General features: G+C 43.8%; 1 protein-coding gene across 1 annotated transcript in view; it reads right to left on the bottom strand.

Annotated features, from left to right (window-relative positions):
• Positions 1-9534: 9534 nt before the first annotated feature.
• LOC126210377 (uncharacterized) overlaps positions 9535-21997 on the bottom strand; it is a 51421-nt gene continuing 38958 nt past the window's right edge. Inside the window, exons 4-6 of the mRNA XM_049939606.1 lie at positions 21700-21785; positions 16667-16820; positions 9535-9798 (exon numbers count right to left, since the gene is read on the bottom strand). Of these exons, the coding sequence (XP_049795563.1) occupies positions 9704-9798; positions 16667-16820; positions 21700-21785 (335 nt within the window). The 3' untranslated portion in view covers positions 9535-9703. The remainder of the gene's footprint in view (positions 9799-16666; positions 16821-21699; positions 21786-21997) is intronic.

Below are 21997 nucleotides of genomic sequence, written 5' to 3'. Positions count from 1 at the left end.
TGTTCTGCAAGGTTCGCAGGAGAACTTCCGTGAAGTTTGGAAGGTAGGAGACGAGGTACTGGCGGAATTAAAGCTGTGAGGACGGGGCGTGAGTCGTGCTAGGGTAGCTCAGTTGGTAGAGCACTTGCCCGCGAAAGGCAAAGGTCCCGAGTTCGAGTCTCGGTCCGGCACACAGTTTTAATCTGCCAGGAAGTTTCATATCAGCGCACACTCCGCTGTAGAGTGAAAATTTCATTCTATCTGAGAGTTGTTACAATCCTCCCAGGTTTGAATTGCATATTTTGCTGACTGCCCATGACAGGTTATTGTGAAGGTATTTACGCAGAAACAAAGATTATTCGCGAACAATCCGAATAAATCACAGTTATATTATTGGAACAGAAAGCCAAATCAAACATCTTTCAGCCGTCTAATTTCCAAACTGTTATTTTATTTGGCTACCAGTTTCGGCGATTTACTATGCCATCTTCAGGAACCCTGACCGACGTGTAGGAAGATTCCAACCTCGGTTCCGGTCAAAATAGGTCCAGACTTGTGTCTGTAGATTTCTGTTTGATACAGCAGATGGCTTTAACAAGCAGAAATCTAGTCTGGACCTATTTTGACCAGAACCGAGGTTGGAATCTTCCTACACGTCGGTCAGGGTTCCTGAAGATGGCATAGTAAATCGCCGAAACTGGTAGTCAAACAAATAACAGTTTGGAAATTAGACAGATGAAAGGTGTTTGATTTGGCTTTCTTTTCCAATAATGTAACTGATTTATTCGGTTTGTTCGCGAATTATCTTTGTTTCTGCGTAAATACCTTGACAATAGCCTGTCATACACAATCAGCAAAACGTGCAATTCAAAACAGGGAATAATCTAAGAACCCTCTGATGCTAATCAGATGACGTGGTTGGTGTCGCTGAGGGAAGAGTCCAGTATAGCGCGGTTGTGGCGATACTACATTGCGTTCAGAGAACCCATAACGAGATGCTAATCGCCCAACTTTTCCTCAATGAGCCTATCCGTACCGCTGTGTGCCACTGTCAACGTACAACTGGAACGTACAGCTGGAAAAACGAAACCCAAGAGAGAACCGAAGTGAACTGAATGCAAAGAGTAAAGCGGGCGTTACTGTCGCCAACACCAAGTAGAAAATGCCACGAGTGCATGGATAAAGTCTGTTGGCGAACAAGACACACAGCACACAGGGACATCATTTCGTATGATGTGCCAATATCTTCAATGCGGTACAGACGCAAAGATGAATGGGGTAAGAAATTAAACGAACGGCTAGTACGTTGGAACGAGTCACCTGAGACCAATGGTTACGTAGACCAAAAGAATCAGAAAATAGAAATGGGACAGAGTCCACTCACCAACCTCTAGTATTACGTAACATTCCGAACATAGAGGCCTGGTATTCTTCCGTTATTTATAGTTCACACATCAACTTTTCTATGCTCAGAAAATGCTTGCAGAGTCTGTGCAATCTTAATCACTTGGAACCACACGTTATTTACTCCAACTTAACACATTAGTCTTACTGACTATTAGTTCCTAGATAGTTGAAATCCTCATTTTCATATATTGGCTGTCTAGAAAACACGTGATCGTAAACTCCACTTACGGTCTTCAGCCATCCGTTCCTCTCATTTTCCAGAGATTCAACGTCTCTGAAAGTACCACTTACACAACAGAATATATAATGATAATTAAATTGACACCCTAGCTGCAAACAGGCGTCGATTTACTTCATTGGGGACATGTTGAAAATGTGTGCCCCGCCGGGACTCGAACCCGGGACCTCCTGCTTACATGGCAGACACTCTATCCATCTGAGCCACCGAGGGCACAGAGGATAGTAAGCAGGAGATCCCGGGTTCGAGACCCGGTCGGGGCACACATTTTCAACATGTCCCCAATGAAGTACATCGACGCCTGTTTGCAGCTAGGGTGTTCATTTAATTATCATTTCATTTCTAGCAAAGATGCATGGTCATCTACGGTAACTGTTCTTTCGAGAACAGATATTACCGTTATTTATTTAATTACAATATGGCTTCCCGGCCGTTGACCTTCTTGTGCGAACGAACACGCTATGCCCGAACTCGTACGGGACTTGGTAGATTAATCCGCCGCGAGTAATGATTATGATGGGCAAACATCTATAAGGCGCACTACGAATTTAGTGGTGTGGACATGCGAATGTGGGTCTCACAGGGAGCGTGCAAGGGATAAGTCCCTGCAGGCGCACTATCCTCTGTGCCCTCGGTGGCTCAGATGGATAGAGCGTGTGCCATGTAAGCAGGAGATCCCGGGTTCGAGTCCCTGTCGGGGCACACATTTTCAACATGTCCCCAATGAAGTAAAGTAAATCGAGCCTGTTTGCAGCTAGGGTATCCATTTAATTATCATTTCATTTCTAGCAAAGCTGCATCGTCATCTACGTAAATGTTCTTTCGAGAACAGACATTACCGTCATATATATAGATAGAATATATAATGTTCGAACGTGTGTGAATTCCAAGGGACCAAACTGCTGAGGTCATCGGTCCCTGGACTTAACATTACTTAAATTAACTTATGGTAAGAACAATATATATATAATTCTTACCTGCATACAAATTTATGTAGTTTACATAAAAATAGGTAATATTCTTTTCATCGGTGGAAAGTCTGATACTTCAGACAGCACTATCAGCTGAGTCATTAATGTAAGACATGAAGAGTGCGCCCCGAAGAAACATCCGTGGTGCGCACCAGATATTACTCCTGTCCAGCGTGCTATTTGAACAGAGCAAGTAAAGACTCCCTAGAAATCACACAATGAGTTTTTATCCCATTTTTCATGACCAAACGGAAATCGGGAAATAGACGAATTGGCTATCAAACTGACTAGCGTGTGGTCAAGTTTTACATAAAACTGTTTACTTCCTTAAAAGTAGTCAGAGTAAATTACGAAAAACTTTATTAGTGGTTTGACGGAAAACTGAAATATTTCAACAATAGTGGCTGCTAGCGAAGTAAATAAAGTGCCAAAAAGTTCGTCTCTTCAAGACCTAGCTATTCCGCGCATAAAAAGTTGTATTGGTGTGTCATGCAACTATCAGCAAGAAAATATTGAACTAAAAAAATTCAAAAGAAATGGTCAAAAGTTCTGTGAAATATTTTGTCTGAAAGTAGTAAATAAATACAGGTAAACGTGTGTTGCGCGTTTGAATGGTGTTAAATAAGAATTTAAAGTCAACGTTTAACTTAAAATCTTAAAGTTTTAAATGTAGTGGATGGTAACTGTCTTGTGGACTATGTAGACCGTGCTGTCTTATTTACTGTACATGATTTCGAACACCACTGGAAGGTGTCTCAATTTTTTCTAAACTGTTTTATTTTTTTAATTTTAGACACTCCATTTCACAAAACGTTTCTCCAGTTCTTTCTCTCAACAACAAAAAAAATTCATTGCGAAGAGTCAGTATTGCCGCAGACATGACATACATGAATACATATTTTTAGCTAATTTAGGAGCGATGCTGGTGTTTAAAAATTGTAAACCCACATGCATTCGCATGGAGCCCCTCCACTACATTCTTAGTTATGTATGTCATTGACAATAAGACAGAGAGACCAACTTTAAAACAACATTATGTTCTCACCAGTTGTCGTCGACTTTTCATGTTCCTAATGTCACATACTGTTGCACGCCAGAATACTTGTTGCCTATGCTCGATATTAACTGCTGCTTTCTATTTTTTGTTTCAGGTAAGTTCTGCCCGACAGTCGAGAATTGAATAATTTACTGCTTTAACTGGTGAGTAACTCAACGTTTTTAATGCAGAAAATAGTCCAGCATTTTTAGAGGTATCGTATACGCCTACGTCATTAGAGAGTCAAAGCCTGAAAACTGTTTACTTCTACGACGCCTCGTTGTGCAAAGTAACTGTGACATTTGTCTGCCGCAAGCCCTTGTGTCAGCGATATACAACTTGTAGTACTTATTTTCTAACTTCTCACACTCACCTTCCATCCTCTCACGAGTTTCATAAACTTCGCCACTATTTCTTCTAACATTATGGTTCCAGTCAAAACAGATCAAAAATGTACCTATATATTTTTCAATAGCAGGATGCGAGAAGTTAATTTTTGCTTCTTTGCTTTTTGCACTATAGTTTGAATGAAATACCAAAAATAGTATGCATCTGGCTATCTGTAATAAACCTACATCTTAAAATGTATCCTTGAAGTCTTTATGTATGATATGCAATAAGATGCGAAAATCGTGAATAAACATCAGTTGATCTTTTTTTTCTTTATTGTTAATTACACACCTGATACAGGTAGGCCAGCAGCGGCATACTACACTGCTCTTCGGCCACAGATGAAACCAATGATACAAAAGGAGACAGTCGCAGAACAGACATGGTGGATATACAAACGTAGACATACAAAATTAAAACACACGGAGCCGTTCACGGGCACAGAGTCCAAAATAAAAATGTTCAGGCATGTGGATACACACAGAGATGACAGGTGACACACGCGAACGTTGGAGCACAAACGATTAAGCACTAGAATACTTGAGCACGAACTCGACGTCAGACACAAACACTAGACAATGATCTCCGGCGCGCGAAAGTTCACTATATGTGTACAACTCTAGGGACCTGCCAAAAGGGAGAAAAAAGGGGGGGATGGAGAGGGGAGTGTAGATGCCGGTGGCAGAGGAGGTTGGAGGCAGGGGAAAGAAGGTAGGGGGATAGGGGATGCCTGGGGGAGGAGGGAGGGAGGAGGGAGAGAAGGGAGAGAGGGTGCCCTTGGAAAAATACACAGGGTGCTGTAGAGGAAGATCAAAGTTGGTAGGAGGGGTAGATGGAGGGGATGAGGGCATCATCAGGGAGGGGGAGTTGGTGGAAGCCACCTTGGGCGAGGGTGTGGAGAGATGGAGAGCAGGTGGGACGTGGAAATACAGGCGCGGCAGCGGACGGGGGTGGCAGAGGATGGGAGAGACAAGCGGGTGAGGGGGATCAAGTTTGTGGGAGTTGTAGAGGATCCGTATCTATTCAAGGAAAAGGAGGTGCGGGAACAGAATAAGGTCATATAGGATCCACATGGTGGAGGGGAGACGGATGCGATAGGCGAGGCGGAGCACATGGTGTTCTAGCATTTGAAGGTATTTGTAAAAGGTAGGAGGGGCGGAGATCCAGGCGAGATGAGCGTAGCAGAGGATAGTGTGGATGAGGGATTAATAAGTGTGGAGGATGGTGGAGGGGTCCAGACCCCATGTACGGCCAGGAAGGAGCTTGAGGAGACTGAGTCGGGAGCATGCCTTGGCTTGGATTGTCCGGAGATGGGGGGTCCAGGACGGTCGAGGGTGACGCCAAGGTACTTAAGGGTGGGGGTGAGGGCGATAGGACGGCCATAGATGGTGATATAGAAGTCGAGGAGACGGAAGGAAGAGGTGGTTTTGCCTACAATGATCGCTTGGGTCTTGGAAGAATTGACCTTGAGTTGATCGTCGTTCTTATGGATTTATACATGTCATTCGTGTGGAAGGAAGAGAGGAAGCTGACATGATAAAGTCAGAAAAATATGAAAACGGACGGCATTTAAAACCTCTGCATATCTGTCGTCGAAATGTTAAGTATGAGGGGCGTTCAATAAGCAAAACAATCCTTTTTTTCCCCTCTCAGTCAGTTTCAGTCGAAATACAATATTTGTTGTGGGGCATCGTGGAATATTCCCGCTCAGCTCTTATTGTTTCATGACGTTCTGATAGGTGGCAGCGCTATAGGTAGCCTTCAAAATTGCATCTTGCGAAGTATGTGCAACAAATATGTAACGTAGCTACAGCCAGTATTGCCTATGTTCGTCAGTGAAAATGGACTCGGTAAGCAGCCTATCAGTAAACAGAACCTAACCTACATAACACTGTGTGAGTGTTGTATGAGTGTCCCTTTCACTGTCATTTAAGCCCTTAACAGATCGTTACATGAAGAACTTGAACTAACATTTGGATGAGCTACCTCACTGCGTATTTGAATATGAAAAACTACAGGAACAAATGAACCTGTAACAATGACTGCGTTTTTTAACTAGAATTTACAAGTGATACTGAATCTGACTTTTGCAACGGAATTTACTGTATTAGAGTACATGACATGTTGCGGTGTGTCAGTGTCTCTGTATTGGTCCTAAGTTTTTGCACTCACCTCGTTAGATGACTACCTTTCTCCATGTGGTTCACAGCAATTCGCAGCAGAATGCAGCAGCAGCGGCTAAGGTTTATTGTTACTAAGAATGAATTTAATAAAAAGGAGTTTGCTTGAATCCTGCTAAGTACTAAATTACTCATGAGAAGGAATTTCATAAATCAAGTCTATTTAAAACTTCAAAATCATCATAACCCACAACCAATAATAGACAATGACAATTACAATGACATAGGTATCAATAATGGCTGAGTGTCAGAATAATACATTATTTCAATTTCAAAGTTACATTTACATTTAATAACAACAATATTTATTTATTAATTAGATGTGGAGAATAATTCTTGGAGGATAAGGAGTCTTCTTTAACTGACAAGCAAAACATAGGACTGTTGCAAACTCGGGCCAACAATCACAAGCCTAACCCTGTAATTGCTTTTGCGCTATTCTTGCGAATTTTACCTTTAATTCCATCTTCAAGCGTAGTTAAGCCATCTAAATCTCTCCTTGATATGTAAATGAAATCAGGCCTTGAGTGTTGTAGATCTGGCATCAACGACATGAGGGCAGCGCGACACGCCTTCTGTCTCCGAGCTCTCGACCGACACTACTACTTCCACTTTCGCAGACAGACCTCGTCTCACAACAATGCTTAAAATCGCGCTCCCATGTTTCGCCGTCAGATTGTTACTATCGATATCTGAGTGCTCACACAATGCAAAGAATAGCGTTTAGTTGGATATATTGTTTACAATGTAATACAGAGTCTGACAGTCTGTAACGGAGGTACGTTTCAAGCAAAGATCTGTCGTTGAGAGTCTTTTGGCGGGAAAGCAGAGCATCGCAGATATTCATAGGCATTTTCAGAATGTGTGCTGAGATCTAGCAGTGAACAAAGGCACGGTGAGTCGTTGGGCGAGACCTCTGCCATCATCGCAACAAGGTCCTGCAAACTTGTCCAATCTCCCACGTGCCAGCCAGCCACACACAGCTGTGACTCCCGCAATGTTGGAACGTGCAGACACTCTCATTCGATGGGGTCGACGGATCACAATAAAACACCTCGCCGGTCAACTGGCCGTCTCTGTGCTGACACACTCGCCCATCAGATGGGGTGCTCAGCTGATGTTTGGTTTGTGGGGCACTCAACTGCGTGGCCATCAGCACCCGTACAAAGTCCAAATTTTGACACAGTCCAAATTTTGACACGGTCCAAATTTTGGCAAAGTCCAAATTTTGACAGTCCAGATTTTGACACAATCCAATCGAGCCACTGTCTCGAACTATGATGATGAGGATGAAATGATGAGGACAACGCAAACACCCAGTCCCTGGGCAGAGATAATCCCCAACCCGGCTGGCAATTGGACCTGGGAACACGTGATGCAGTGACAGCAAACGGTGATCAGAAGTGTGTGCTATTCTGAGATAATTGAAAAAAAACGACCTCAGCGTATTCGTTGCCACAAAAATGCAAATGTTCTCCTTCTCCAGGAAAATGCAAGGCCTTATACAGGTCTGCGTACACTAGAGGAGCTCACAAAACTTTATTGGACTGTTCTTCCTCATCCTCCCTACAGCCTGGATCTGTTTGACGCAATGAAGGATGCACTCCACGGAAATGATGGGCAGTTTATCGATGCAGCAAGACGTTGGCTCTGACGTCGACCAGTAGAGTGGTATTATGTGGCCATGCAGGCCATTTCAGTAAGGTGGCGTAAAGCCGTCACATTGAAAGGAGATTATGTTGAAAAATTGTTTTATAGACAAAAGGATGGGAAATAATATGTTGTATTGCAGTCCTGAATAAAATCAACCAACATTCACAAAAAAAGGTGTTGCATTGCTTGTTGGACGCCTCTTGTAGACTTTATTAATCTTTTACATTACTTTTGCTCATAAAAATATGGAAAACAAGGTTCTGTACAATACGTATTGTTCCCTTATATGGTTTAAATGGCTTTAACAAGGGAACCTCTCCATCGCACCCCCCTCAGATTTAATTATAAGTTGGCACAGTGGATAGGCCTTGAAAAACTGAACACATATCAATCGAGAAAACAGGAAGAAGTTGTGTGGAACTATGAAAAAAATAAGCAAAATATACAAACTGAGTAGTCCATGCGCAAGATAGGCAACAGCGAGGAGAGTGTAAGCTCAGGAGCGCCGTGGTCACGTGGTTAGTGTGAGCAGCTGCGGAACGAGAGGTCCTTGGTTCAAGTCTTCCCTCGAATGAAAAGTCTACTTTCTTTATTTTCGCAAAGTTATGATATGTCCGTTCGTTCATTGACGTCTCTGGTCACTGTAATAAGTTTAGTGTCTGTGTTTTACGACCGCACCGCAAAACTGTGCGATTAGTTGACGAAAGGACGTGCCTCTCCAATGGGAACCGAAAACATTTGATCGCAAGGTCATAGGTCAACCGATTCATCCACAGGAAAACACGTCTGATATATTCTGTACGACACTGGTGACGGCATGTGCGTCACATGACAGGAATATGTTGTCGACCCACCTAACTTGTACACTTAGCGAATGGGTAAAAAGATTCTTCTACCTTGCCCGATTTAGGTTTTCTTGTGGATGTGACAATCACTCCCAAAAAAGTGATGAAAACATAAGAGTTTGTCACATAAACTGCAACAAATGAATGAATGCAACAGTTTCACGGTCGCACAGTTTTCCCTATGCTCTGTCAAAACATATGTTTGTTTAGGTGTAGCGTCCCAATACTACGGCGCAGTTACCTCGCATCGGACGGACGGACGGACGGACAGATAATAAATGTCTGAAAATAAAAAATTAAACTTTTCACTTTTCACCTCTCGTTCCGCAGTTGCTCACGCTAACCATGTTGCCTATCTTGCGCATGGACAACTCAGTTTGTATATTTTGCTAATTTTTTTCATAGTTCCACACAACTTTTTCCTGTTTTCTCGATTGATCTGGGTTCAGTTTTTCAAGGCCTATCCACTGTGCCAACTTACAACTAAATCTGAGGGGGGTGCGTTGGCAGGTTCCCTTCTAAGCACTATGGCACTTAACATCTGCGGTCATCGGTCCCCTAGACTTAGAACTACTTAAACCAAACTAACCTAAGGGCATCACACACATCCATGCCTGAGGTAGGATTCGAACCTGCGACCGTAGCAGCAGCGTGGTTCCAGACTGAAGCGCCTAGAACCGCTCGGCCACAGCGGCTGGCTTGTTCTCTTATACAAAGTCACCTGTAGTTCCTATACATTCGTTATAAACGCTTAGAGTGTTTAAGCAATCACTTCAATTACAAGTGCTATTGGTGGCTGGTTATAGTCAATCTGCTATACAGTAACACAACAATGACAGATTTGTCACATAATGTTTATTAAAAAATATATACAAAGTTTGTTAGTGATAAATGTCGGTGTATGCATGAGAGACATGGCAGGTGGACAGTTCTGGAGAATGGACCCTGCTGGATCACTGTCCAGCTGTCATCACAGTCCTCAGGAGGAGGATACGGGGTGATGCTCAGTCGTCCTGTTGGGAGATCCTCCTGGCGATTCCAGTTCCTACCAGCTGGCGGTAGTAGCTGAGCACCACCAGCAAGCTGTAGGCTGCACCCACTGGAACATACACCAACATCATGCTGACATTTGTCACACTCTAGACATGCCAATTCTGCTAGCTCCCTTTTGCCATCAGATCCCAGTACACACACAGCTCACTATCTGGCACGCAGCACTGCATTCTAGACACCGGAATACCATCAGCGAACAGTAGGCAGTGCCCTGAGGAACGCATGCAACCTATTCTCTGGTATACGACGAATGTGAGAAAAGTACTAATTTTTTATCTACCAAATTTTTTTTTTTTCAAACATCAATATTGTCCAAAGTACAGGGCTATTACAAATGATTGAAGCGATTTCATAAATTCACTGTAGCTCCATTCATTGACATATGGTCACGATACACTACAGATACGTAGAAAAACTCATAAAGTTTTGTTCGGCTGAAGCCGCACTTCAGGTTTCTGCCACCAGAGCGCTCGAGAGCGCAGTGAGACAAAATGGCGACAGGAGCCGAGAAAGCGTATGTCGTGCTTGAAATGCACTCACATCAGTCAGTCATAACAGTGCAACGAGACTTCAGGACGAAGTTCAACAAAGATCCACCAACTGCTAACTCCATTCGGCGATGGTATGCGCAGTTTAAAGCTTCTGGATGCCTCTGTAAGGGGAAATCAACGGGTCGGCCTGCAGTGAGCGAAGAAACGGTTGAACGCGTGCGGGCAAGTTTCACGCTTAGCCCGCGGAAGTCGGCGAATAAAGCAAGCAGGGAGCTAAACGTACCACAGCCGACGGTTTGGAGTATCTTACGGAAAAGGCTAAAGCAGAAGCCTTACCGTTTACAATTGCTACAAGCCCTGACACCCGATGACAAAGTCAAACGCTTTGAATTTTCGGCGCGGTTGCAACAGCTCATGGAAGAGGATGCGTTCAGTGCGAAACTTGTTTTCAGTGATGAAGTAACATTTTCTCTTAATGGTGAAGTGAACAGACACAATGTGCGAATCTGGGCGGTAGAGAATCCTCATGCATTCGTGCAGCAAATTCGCAATTCACCAAAAGTTAACGTGTTTTGTGCAATCTCACGGTTTAAAATTTACGGCCCCTTTTTCTTCTGCGAAAAAAACGTTACAGGACACGTGTATCTGGACATGCTGGAAAATTGGCTCATGCCACAACTGGAGACCGACAGCGCCGACTTCATCTTTCAACTGGATGGTGCTCCATCGCACTTCCATCACGATGTTCGGCATTTCTTAAACAGGAGATTGGAAAACCGATGGATCGGTCGTGGTGCAGATCATGATCAGCAATTCATGTCATGGCCTCCACGCTCTCCCGACTTAACCCCATGCGATTTCTTTCTGTGGAGTTATGTGAAAGATTCAGTGTTTAAACCTCCTCTACCAAGAAGCGTTCCAGAACTGCGAGCTCGCATCAACGATGCTTTCGAACTCATTGATGGGGACATGCTGCGCCGAGTGTGGGAGGAACTTGATTATCGGCTTGATGTCTGCCGAATCACTAAAGGGGCACATATCGAACATTTGTGAATGCCTAAAAAAACTTTTTGAGTTTTTGTATGTGTGTGCAAAGCATTGTGAAAATATCTCAAATAATAAAGTTATTGTAGAGCTGTGAAATCGCTTCAATCATTTGTAATAACCCTGTAGTTTACATCGGCAGCTGTGCACTGTTGGAGTCATTGTCTTGGTAACTGCTCTGAAACGCTTGAACTGGTAGGTCCTTTTACAAGTTGGTCACATTCTTTCGTATGTTCTGTAGAGGCCTAAAATGACATCCTTTTAAGACATCTTTCTACGTTGGGGAAACAAAATCGTCACAAGGACTCAGATCAACTATATAGTAGGGCATAGTATGTTACAGGCTAGCCAGCTGAACTACACCGACCACTGTTCCTTCTGGCGTAAGTTACACTAAAAGTTGAATACCACCAGCCTACTATAGACGGCGCCCCTTAGCAAACACATGATAGACCCTTTGGAATACGATACACACAGCAAAATTGAATACCACTACCCTCTTGTAGGCGATTCTAGCGGGAGCAGGTACAATAAACACTCGGGTACTGATCATGTAGAAACCTCTGTATCAACGTTCTTTTTTTGCCTTACTCTGAGATTCATTTTGGCGTTACTGTTGTCGTGTGCCAAGCATGAGTATTTCTCTGGATTAAGCGACTGGCTGCAGGGAGTCGGCTGGCCCAAGTGAGAGGGAGTCTTGGTCTAACTGTGTCGTTAAAAGCCCCTTATAACAAATGTTAAGGCTGGGGATTAGACCTGAATGACGAACATTGAGTGTTTTATAATTTCTGACTTTATTCAGGGGCTATCCTCAGCCTAGTACGCATCTGCTCTAAATGTATCCACGAAAGACCAAGTCTTTGCAAGGAGTCGGCGAGTAACTAGCACCATTCGGCCTATTAAAGGACCTGTCAGTGCTAATCGCTTCTGCAGCCGGGGCAGGACACGCATGAGTCCTCAGCTACCCAGGCTAGAACTCCATCTTCCGTTCCAGACTACAGCAGATACCGCTGCTCACCCGTGTTTCTGCCAATGCTGCTACCTCTCCACCTCCACTAAGACCTGCCTGCCCTGTCTATTCTCTGCTCCTCTGTGCTCTAAAACTGCCATGACTCCCTCTTTGGAACATCTGCATCCGAGTTTTCCCTTCGCCACCTGTCAGACTTGGCGTAATGTTGAAGGGCCCTACTTATGCTCTGTTTCTCAGGAAGTACGGGAGGTGCCTCTTGTAAATGTTGCCCTGGACCTGCTATAGGCTCTTCATGACATACATGTGCCCCTTCCATATCTTCTTTCGCTTACCTCTTTCTTACTCTAGCTCTGAATGACATTTTACGGCTTACAGTGCTATTTCTCAAGTGTGGCTGCCGTCCCCATGGCACCACCGACCAAAAACATTGCTTCTACGTAACATACAGTATCTGTCATTTCAAGTAAGTCTCTTGTCGTGCTCTGGTGCTGTCTGCAGGCCTCATAACTTTCCCCTTGTTATGCTGGTGAAGCTCTCCCCTGTTATTAACTCTTAAGACTTTGCCGTTATTTTCTTGACAAGGCACTTCGTCGATGTTTACTGCTCATGTTCTGTTCACACTGAATTCTATTGTGAAATTAACGAACTACGTGTGGTTTCTTGCAAAAGAGTGACTGAATGCTGTAGTCTTGTCAGGTGAAATAAAGAAATAAATAAATTATGTAAAGCGCCAATCAGCAGTCTCAATTTTGCTGGAGAAGGTAGAAAAATCGTGGATATTCGTGTCTGTGGGATTGCAATACATTCCTAGCGCTGAAACTGTGTCAGCACCTTACAGAAGACATATATGCAGACATCACTTGCATGGTCATGCTGGGGCATTGCGGAAAGCAAGGAGTATTTTTTATTTGATCGCATCCAAACAATGGTAGAGGTTTCAGCTGCGGCAGTGAGTAGATTCGTATGCGGAAAGCAAGGAGCATTTTTATTTGATCGCATCCAAACAATGGTAGATGTTTCAGCTGCGGCAGTGAGTAGATTCGTATGGCCGTGCTACTGCCGTGCCCCTCCGCCCTCTGGGAAGCCATGTACTGAATACAAACACCTAAAATGGCTCCTTGCACCTTACCAGTTGCGTTTTCTTTCACGATCTCCACAGAAACCATTGAAAACTACGACACAAATGTCCAAGCTATTACAACATGACCAATGTCCAGTGTGAAGATCAAAATGGTTCAAATGGTTCTGAGCACTATGGGACTTAACATCTGTGGTCATCAGTCCCCTAGAACTTAGAACTACTTAAACCTAACTAACCTAAGGGCAGCACACAACACCCAGTCATCACGAGGCAGAGAAAATCCCTGACCCTGCCGGGAATCGAACCCGGGAACCCGGGCGTGGGAAACGAGAACGCTACCGCACGGCAACGAACTGCGGACCCCAGTGTGAAGAGGAGGAGACAGTTTTGGTTGTACACCTCCACAGGTGTTCTCCATCTATAAACATGACCTCTAGTAGGTAACTGTGTAGACACACATCCACAGGGCCCCATTACAGGTTAGTCAGTAGTCCACTTTTTTACACCTGAAGGACCACTGAAGCCTCTGTCTCATAGATAACTGTGTACTGAGAGGTTTAGCAAAGGTACAGGAATGGACAACGTAGTATGGACTCAATAGAATAAGTTTAGGATATTATAGAATCTTAATAATTTTAAAACTAGATGCTTGGATCATCCTTTGTAGACAACTTCACTTGGCACATATCTTGTATGCTTTGACAAGTCATAACACATGTTGCGGAAATTATGAGCTCACATGAAAAAATGTTAGTCACCCCCTTAAAGGAGCACTGTAATTGGTGTAGAACTAGGAATACCTACTGACAGTCACATAATCATCTACACCCACAGCAGCAAAGCGTAGTGTATGTGCCAATCGCATGTACAGAATCAGTACAGTAAGATGTGTAGACATGCAGACATAACAGAATGGCATGGATGTGCTGAAGTCCTCACTGTGAATGAAGCTGCTATATTTGTTAGTGTACCAAGATGGACTGCCCAGTTTGTCTACCACGAATGGTCCAACACTCACTCACATGTAACATGGCATAAGAGCAGATATGGATGGTACAGAACTAACATGAGAAGATCGTTTCAACCACCACCATCACAGCAGTTATGTGTGTGTGCCAGTCGCCTCTGTAGGATCAGCATAGTAAAATGGGTAGATGTGGAGATGTAACAGAGTGGCATGGATGTGCCGAAGTCCTCACTGTGAATGAAGCTGCTATATTTGTTAGTGTGCCAAGATGGACTGCCCAGTGTGTCTACAACGAATGGTCCAACACTCACTGACATGTAACATGGCATAAGAGCAGATATGGATGGTACAGAACTAACATGAGAAGATCGTTTCAACCACCACCATCACAGCAGTTATGTGTGTGTGCCAGTCGCTTCTGTAGGATCAGCATAGTAAAATGGGTAGATGTGGAGATGTAACAGAATGGCATGGATGTGCCGAAGTCCTCACTGTGAATGAAGCTGCTATATTTGTTAGTGTGCCAAGATGGACTGCCCAGTGTGTCTACAACGAATGGTCCAACACTCACTGACATGTAACATGGCATAAGACTACATGTGGATGGTACAGAACTAACATCAGAGGATCATTTCAACCACCACCATCACATCAGCTATGTGTGTGTGCCAGTCACGTCTGTGGGATCAGCACAGTAAAATGGGTAGATGCAGAGATGTAAGAGAGTGGCATGGATGTGCCGATGTCCTCACTGTGAATGAAGCTGCTATATTTGTTAGTGTGCCAAGATGGACTGCCCAGTGTGTCTACAACGAATGGTCCAACACTCACCACCATGTAACATGGCATAAGACTACATGTGGATGGTACAGAACTAACATCAGAGGATCATTTCAACCACCACCATCACATCAGCTATGTGTGTGTGCCAGTCACGTCTGTGGGATCAGCACAGTAAAATGGGTAGATGCAGAGATGTAACAGAGTGGCATGGATGTGCCGATGTCCTCAAAACGAATGAAGCTGCCATATTTGTTGGTGTAAAAACACAAACTGCCCAAGAGTGTCTACAACGAATGGTGCAACACTCACTGCCATTTAACATGGCTTAAAAACAGATGTGGATGGTGTAGATCTGGTACCAGAAGGTCATATCACCACCACAGCATCAGTGTATGTGTGCTAATCCCTTCTATGGGATGAGTGCAGTAACATGTAGAGATGTAACAGAATGGCATGGATGTGACGAAGTCTCACTGTGAATGAAATTGCCATATTTGTTAGTGTACCAATACAGATAGCCCAGTGTGTCTACAACGAATGCTGCAATATTCACTGCCATGTAACATGACATAAGAACAGATGTGGATGGTGTGGATCTGGTACCAGAAGGTCATATCAGCCACCATCAACACAGCACCAGTGTATATGTGCTAATCCCTTCTATAGGATGAGTGCAGTAAGATGTGTATATGTAGAGATGTAACAGAATGGCATGGGTATGCCAAAGTGTCGCTGTGAATGAAAGTGCCATATTTGTTAGTGTACAAACACAGACTTCCCAGAGTGTCCACAATGAATGCTGCAATACTTACTGCCATGTAACATGACATAAGAACATATGTGGATGGTGTAGATCTGGTACCAGAAGGTCGTATTACCACCATCACCACAGCACCAGTGTATATGTGCTAATCCCTTCTATGGGATGAGTGCAGTAAGACGTGTAGATGTAGAGATGCAATAGAATGGCATGGATGTGCCAAAGTCTCAGTGTGAATGAAGTTGCCGTATTTGTTAGTGTACCGGCACAGACTGCTCAGAGTGCCTACAACGAATGGTGCAACACTGATTGCCATGTAACATGGCATAATAACAGATGTCGATGGTGTAGAAATGGTACCTGATGGTCATATCGCCACCATCACCATTGCACCAGTGTATATGTGCTAATCCCTTCCATGGGACCAACACAGCAAGATGTATAGACATGGAGATGAAAATGAATGGCATGGCCTTGTCGGTGTCCACATTGTAATTGCTAGATTTGCTGGTGTATCAATGCTGACTGCCCAGTGCATCCATGAGAACTGGTGTACCACTTGCTGTTACGTAGCATGGCGTAAGATCGGCGACCAGCTGTGGGATCGTCTTGCAATAAATCTCTGCCTTCACGAAAGCTTTACTGCCACTCGAAACCACGACTTTTCTTGAAAGTGCCTCGCCTGCATGTCCTTGCTTAATCATCGTCTACGTTTCACTAGGGCTTTTCCCAAGCTTAATGCAGAACTTAGTGTTTGCTTATCACTTTTTCTAACCCCTACGGTAAAGTCAAGAAGGGTGATAAGAGAGCGAACGCACCTGTTAGGACGACCGCTACGGAGAGCAGGACGAAGCCTCCAATAACGAAGTCGACGTAGAAGATGGAGCCGTCTATGACGATCTGCAGCAGCGTGCGGCTACACGTCGTGCCGAAGAAGCCGAACAGCCAGATGAGCACGTGGCGCGCGGAGTCCTGCGGCAACACAGAGGAGCGTCCAGCGTGAGCAACACTCGCGGCTCAACGGTGGTCGTTACGAGGGTTATAATCACTGCTTTTACAGAAACTACAAAGAGAAGAAATTTTTTGGTACAAATCATTTTATTCATTATATCCGTAGTGACTAAAAGAAGGGATCGATTGGTGGGACAAGTTCTAAGGCATCAAGGGATCACCAATTTATTATTCGAGGGAAGCGTGGAGGATAAAAATCGTAGAGGGAGACGAAGAGGTGAATACACTAAGCAGAAGCAGAAGGATGTAGGTTGCAGTAGTTACTCGGAGATGAACAGGCTTGCACAGGATAGAGTAGCATGGAGAGCTGCATCAAACCAGTGGATGACGAACTGCGACCGTCATTTAAACTGACGATCTACGTATGTGGATACTATATGCGGCAAGTTCCTTTTTTTTAATTTAATACGATTTTTTGTTCCGTTAAGTAGTTTTCCAGTCACTGCAGGCTCATCATCATATGGAGGTCCAATTGAAACTGTTTTTGGAGTATAGGGTCGTGGTGACGTCGGGAATAACGGAAATTTAGGTATGAGTTAACGAAATGTGTAGGGAAGGAAAAAATGATTATGTTTTACGATACTGAAGTTAATAAATCAATCAAGAAGGCTAGGAGAGTAGTGGGTAGATAAGCAAATTGCTGGCATCCCACTTAAACAGTGAATGAACGTCATTCAGCTCCAGTATGATGTACAGTCGTGGACAAAACGAGCGAGACCCCTCGCCTTTTCGTTATGCTGATGTGCACAGCTTTAAAGTCTGCTACACAGCATAACAGGCAAGGCGACGAAGTGCTACCAACATAATATGCACAGGCGTGAAATTGAAAAACTATCCGAACTTTTTCAGACTGTTTTCAATCATGTGTAAGACTATATTAATGCCGATTAGTGTGTTAAACACAACACTTAAATATAAGATATAAATGAAAGAAGAAACGCTAATTAATATGAACTGTACTAATAAAAATGAATTTTAGCTTATCGAGATAACGTAACTGTTTTAGTAAGACAAAGTACCCCAGATCGTAACGAATTAGCAAAATATTATGCGCATTCAGTGTCACACATAAGTCAATTCAGTTATTGACAGAAGCGGAAAAAGTAGGCAGTAACAAGTATGAAATTCTACAAGAGTTTCATATTGACATCCACAGGGCACCGGCACAGAATAAAGGTAGCAATAAAACGTATTGTGGGCGCAAGAATTTCTTAAAATTGCTTTACTGATAGTCAATCTGCCTTCATCGAGATTAGAACCGAAAACAAACCACACCTCCCTTGCAGTAGCAAACATCTTTCACTACGCTAGCAGACAACCCAGGAAAACAGCCCTCTATTATTACCCCAGACATGAATAAGCCGGCAATTTCGCAATGAAAATGGGAAAAATGATTTGCAGTTTCTGTTCCATAGAGCTTTCTGGACTCAAAAACATGTATTTCCTACCTTCATGTCACCGCTTATATAACAATCATTCGGGATGTTTATCAAATTAATAAAATACTGTTATTAGCGAGTAAATTTAGTAGGATAATTCTGAAATACCCCTGGAAATAAACGGCGACATAGCTGCCAAACGTATTCTACAATGTTTCGAATTCTCCATTAGACTCGGCACAAGCAGAAAACGTTCATTAGCCCAAGTGTTTCTTAAGCTGACTAGCAATGGGAATGGTCACACTTCTAAAACGCGGTGGCATTAATACTGGGATCTGAATTACCAGGTGTATAGGCAAATGGATTTTATTTGCATTCCTGTAAACGTGATTTGGATCGAAAGCTTGGCTGCGATTAATATGCTTGATATATCGACTGCAACTAGAACATTTCGAATACAGAGTAGCGGGAATTATTTATGCGGTCCTCATCCTCAGTAACAGTCGTAGCTATTTTCGTTGTTAGGATTTCGTCTCAGGGTTCGCGCGGCTCCCCCCCCCCCTCCCTCCCCCTCCCCCGTGGCCGCCGTCGGAGGTTCGAGTCTTCCCTCGGGCATGGGTGTGTGTGTTATCGTTACCGTGAGTTAGTTTAAGTTACATTAAGTAGTGTGTAAGCCTAGAGACCGATGGCCTCAGCAGTTTGGTCCCATAGGAACTTAACAATTTTTTTTTAAAGTAACTGACGACAGCAGAAGTTCAAAAAAATGGCTCTGAGCACTATGGGACTCAACTGCTGAGGTCATTAGTCCCCTAGAACTTAGAACTAGTTAAACCTAACTAACCTAAGGACATCACACACATCCATGCCCGAGGCAGGATTCGAACCTGCGACCGTAGCGGTCTCGCGGTTCCAGACTGCAGCGCCAGAACCGCGCTGCCACTATAGCAGAAGCACGAGGCCTGTTCAGAAAGTAAGCTCCGATTGATTGCCAAATTGAAACCACAGTGAACATCAGAAATGTTTTACTTGTAACAATTAGCTACACCTTTCAGCTACTTCTCTACGTAGTCGCCGTTCTGACTTAGACTTTTGTCATAGCGTTGTACCAACTTTTCAATAGCCTCATCATAGAAGGCAGCCGTCAGTGCTTTCCGCCAATTCTCCACGCTGGCCTACACCTCGTTGTCTGTGTCAAAATGTTGTCTTCAAAGACAGCGGTTCATGTGACCAGAGATGAAACTCAGGGGGAGACAATTGCGGACTATATTGTGGGTAATCTCACATTTCCATTTGAAAACGATGCAGGAGCATCTTCATTGCCCCTGCAGAATGCGGCTGAGAATTGTCTTGAAGAAGAAACAGCACGACAGTTAAGTAATGTTAGCTGCATAGCTTCAGGCGAAATTTCTCACCAGGCCCTCGTACTTGGCGGCAGACACTATTTTCTAGACATCTTTACGCACTCACTGCGAGCTCAGGAATGAGAAGAGCGACGTGATGCTAACTGGGGTTATACTAGAGACACTACCCAACACATCTGTGCAAAGCTTTATCGGATTTTCATAGTCGTTTCCATTTCGCGACCGATCGGAGCTTACTTTCTGAACGCCCCTCGTATATAAGCTAAAGAGGCCAAGCGCAAGAAATGCTTAAAGAGGTACATGTTAAGATCAAATATAAATTTAAGTGTGGGGAAGTCTTTTCTAGAAGTGTCGGTCTGGAGTGAAGCCTTGTATGGAAGCAGAAAGTGGACAATAAACTTGTGTAGACGAGAAGAGAATACAAGCTGTTGAAATGTAGTGTTGCTGCTAAATTTTGAATACTGGATGGGTAGATGGGGTAACTAATTTAGAGGTACTGAATGAAGGAAGAAGCTTAGTGGCACATTACATTGGGCTGTAAGAAATCATCTCTGCGGATTCAAGACTAAAAAAATAACAGGTGTTTTCGATCATATCTCCGACTACAGCCAGCATTCCATTTTGGCCATGTGTATATTTTCCGTTAGACTGTGTCATTCATTCCACAATTGTGCTTATAATGTGCCGTCTTCCCGAATATTGTAGCGAACCACGAACACTAAAGGATCTACATGAAATATATTTGCAGTTGCGATTATGGAGATCAATCAGCTGTACAATCGAATGACGACAATGAAAATTTTACCGGACCGGGACTCGAACCCGGATTTCCCGGTCGCCTTACCATTTAGCTATCCGAGCACGACTCAAGCTTTTTTTTTTTCACTTTGTTCGTTGTTGATGGTTGTGTTTGGTCGTTGCGGATGTCACATGACATCCAGTCAAGTTCGTTTGTTGATCCTTCCATTCAGTTTTTTATTACAGATGCCAACCGGCTCTCTCACCGAACACGCTGAGCTACCGTGTCGCCATCGGCTAGAACCAAACTTCCATATGTCGTCAACCATGTGTCTACAACCTGTAATCGTACATCCATTACGTATATTACCGTACAGGGGAGACATTTTACTTGAAAGCCTCTTGCCCGGTATCGACGGGTAAATATGATATTGGTGCCTGTGTTACGCATGTCCGAAGGAGCTTTGCATCGTAATTCGGAATAAGAAAGGTGCTGCAGCATCATACGAAAAGATCTCGTCAAAGGATCTTCTCCACTGGAGCTACAAACAGGAGGAAGTTAGTGGCAAGGAAAGACTGTTGTCAAGCTTACAAACGATTCCAGCAATAACTACAATAACAGTCATCATCATTCTGGTTCAAATGGTTCAAATGGCTCTGAGCACTATGGCACTCAACTGCTGAGGTCATAAGTCCCCTAAAACTTAGAACTACTTAAACCTAACTAACCTAAGGACAACACACACATCCATGCCCGAGGCAGGATTCGAACCTGCGACCGTAGCGGTCGCGCGGTTCCAAACTGTAGCGCCAGAACCGCTCGGCCACCAACGGCCGGCGATCATCATTCTGGATTATTCCCAATTGTAGGAAGTTACCACCTTTATAGCAACACGTTTCAAACGTTTCTGCCTGCCCCTGTGGCCGAGCGGTTCTAGGCGCTTCAGTCCAGAACCGTGATGCTGCTACGGTCGCAGGTTCGAATCCTGCCTCAGGCATGGATGTGTGTGATGTCCTCAGGTTAGTTAGGTTTAAGTAGTTCTGAGTCTAGGGGACTGATGACCCCAGAAGTTCCATAGCGCTTAGAGTCATTTAAACCGAACGTTTCCAGTCGCTGTTTCTGGTGCTACGGAAGAATGTTCTGTGACAAGTAGACAGATAATGTATTGAATAAAGAAGGGTTATAATCAACAGGTCACGAATCTCCATACATGACATATTAATGGGACTTCCGTTACGGTACTCAGGAGTAGTTAAGTTGGTGCTGAATGTGCCCTAAAGGGCATTAGAATATGCAAAAAGTGTCATATCAAAGCTGGTGGTTGTAGTAGGTATGTGGAAGAGAGACTTGTAAGATCTTACCTTATTGGCTGCGAACATGAGCAGTATGTTGAGGATGAAGTTGATCGTCTCCGTGATGCTGAGTAGTATCATGCACCACCTCCAGACTGCAAACAAAAGCATGCGTCTGTGAGCAAACAGATCGCTGGCCCGTCTTAAAGGCGGTTTTGAGAAACTTTACACAGTTATGGTGAAGTGGTTAAAATTTCTGGTACAAAATCTGTTAATGGGCTATAAGGATGGTGAAGACTTCTGCACATGAATAAACACAAGGAAGATACACGCTAGTCATGGTATCCTGGACTGCTATCAATGGAAT

Source organism: Schistocerca nitens, chromosome 10, assembly GCF_023898315.1.
Source record: "Schistocerca nitens isolate TAMUIC-IGC-003100 chromosome 10, iqSchNite1.1, whole genome shotgun sequence".
NCBI lineage: Eukaryota > Metazoa > Arthropoda > Insecta > Orthoptera > Acrididae > Schistocerca > Schistocerca nitens.
This window is presented reverse-complemented; position numbering and strand designations above follow the sequence as displayed.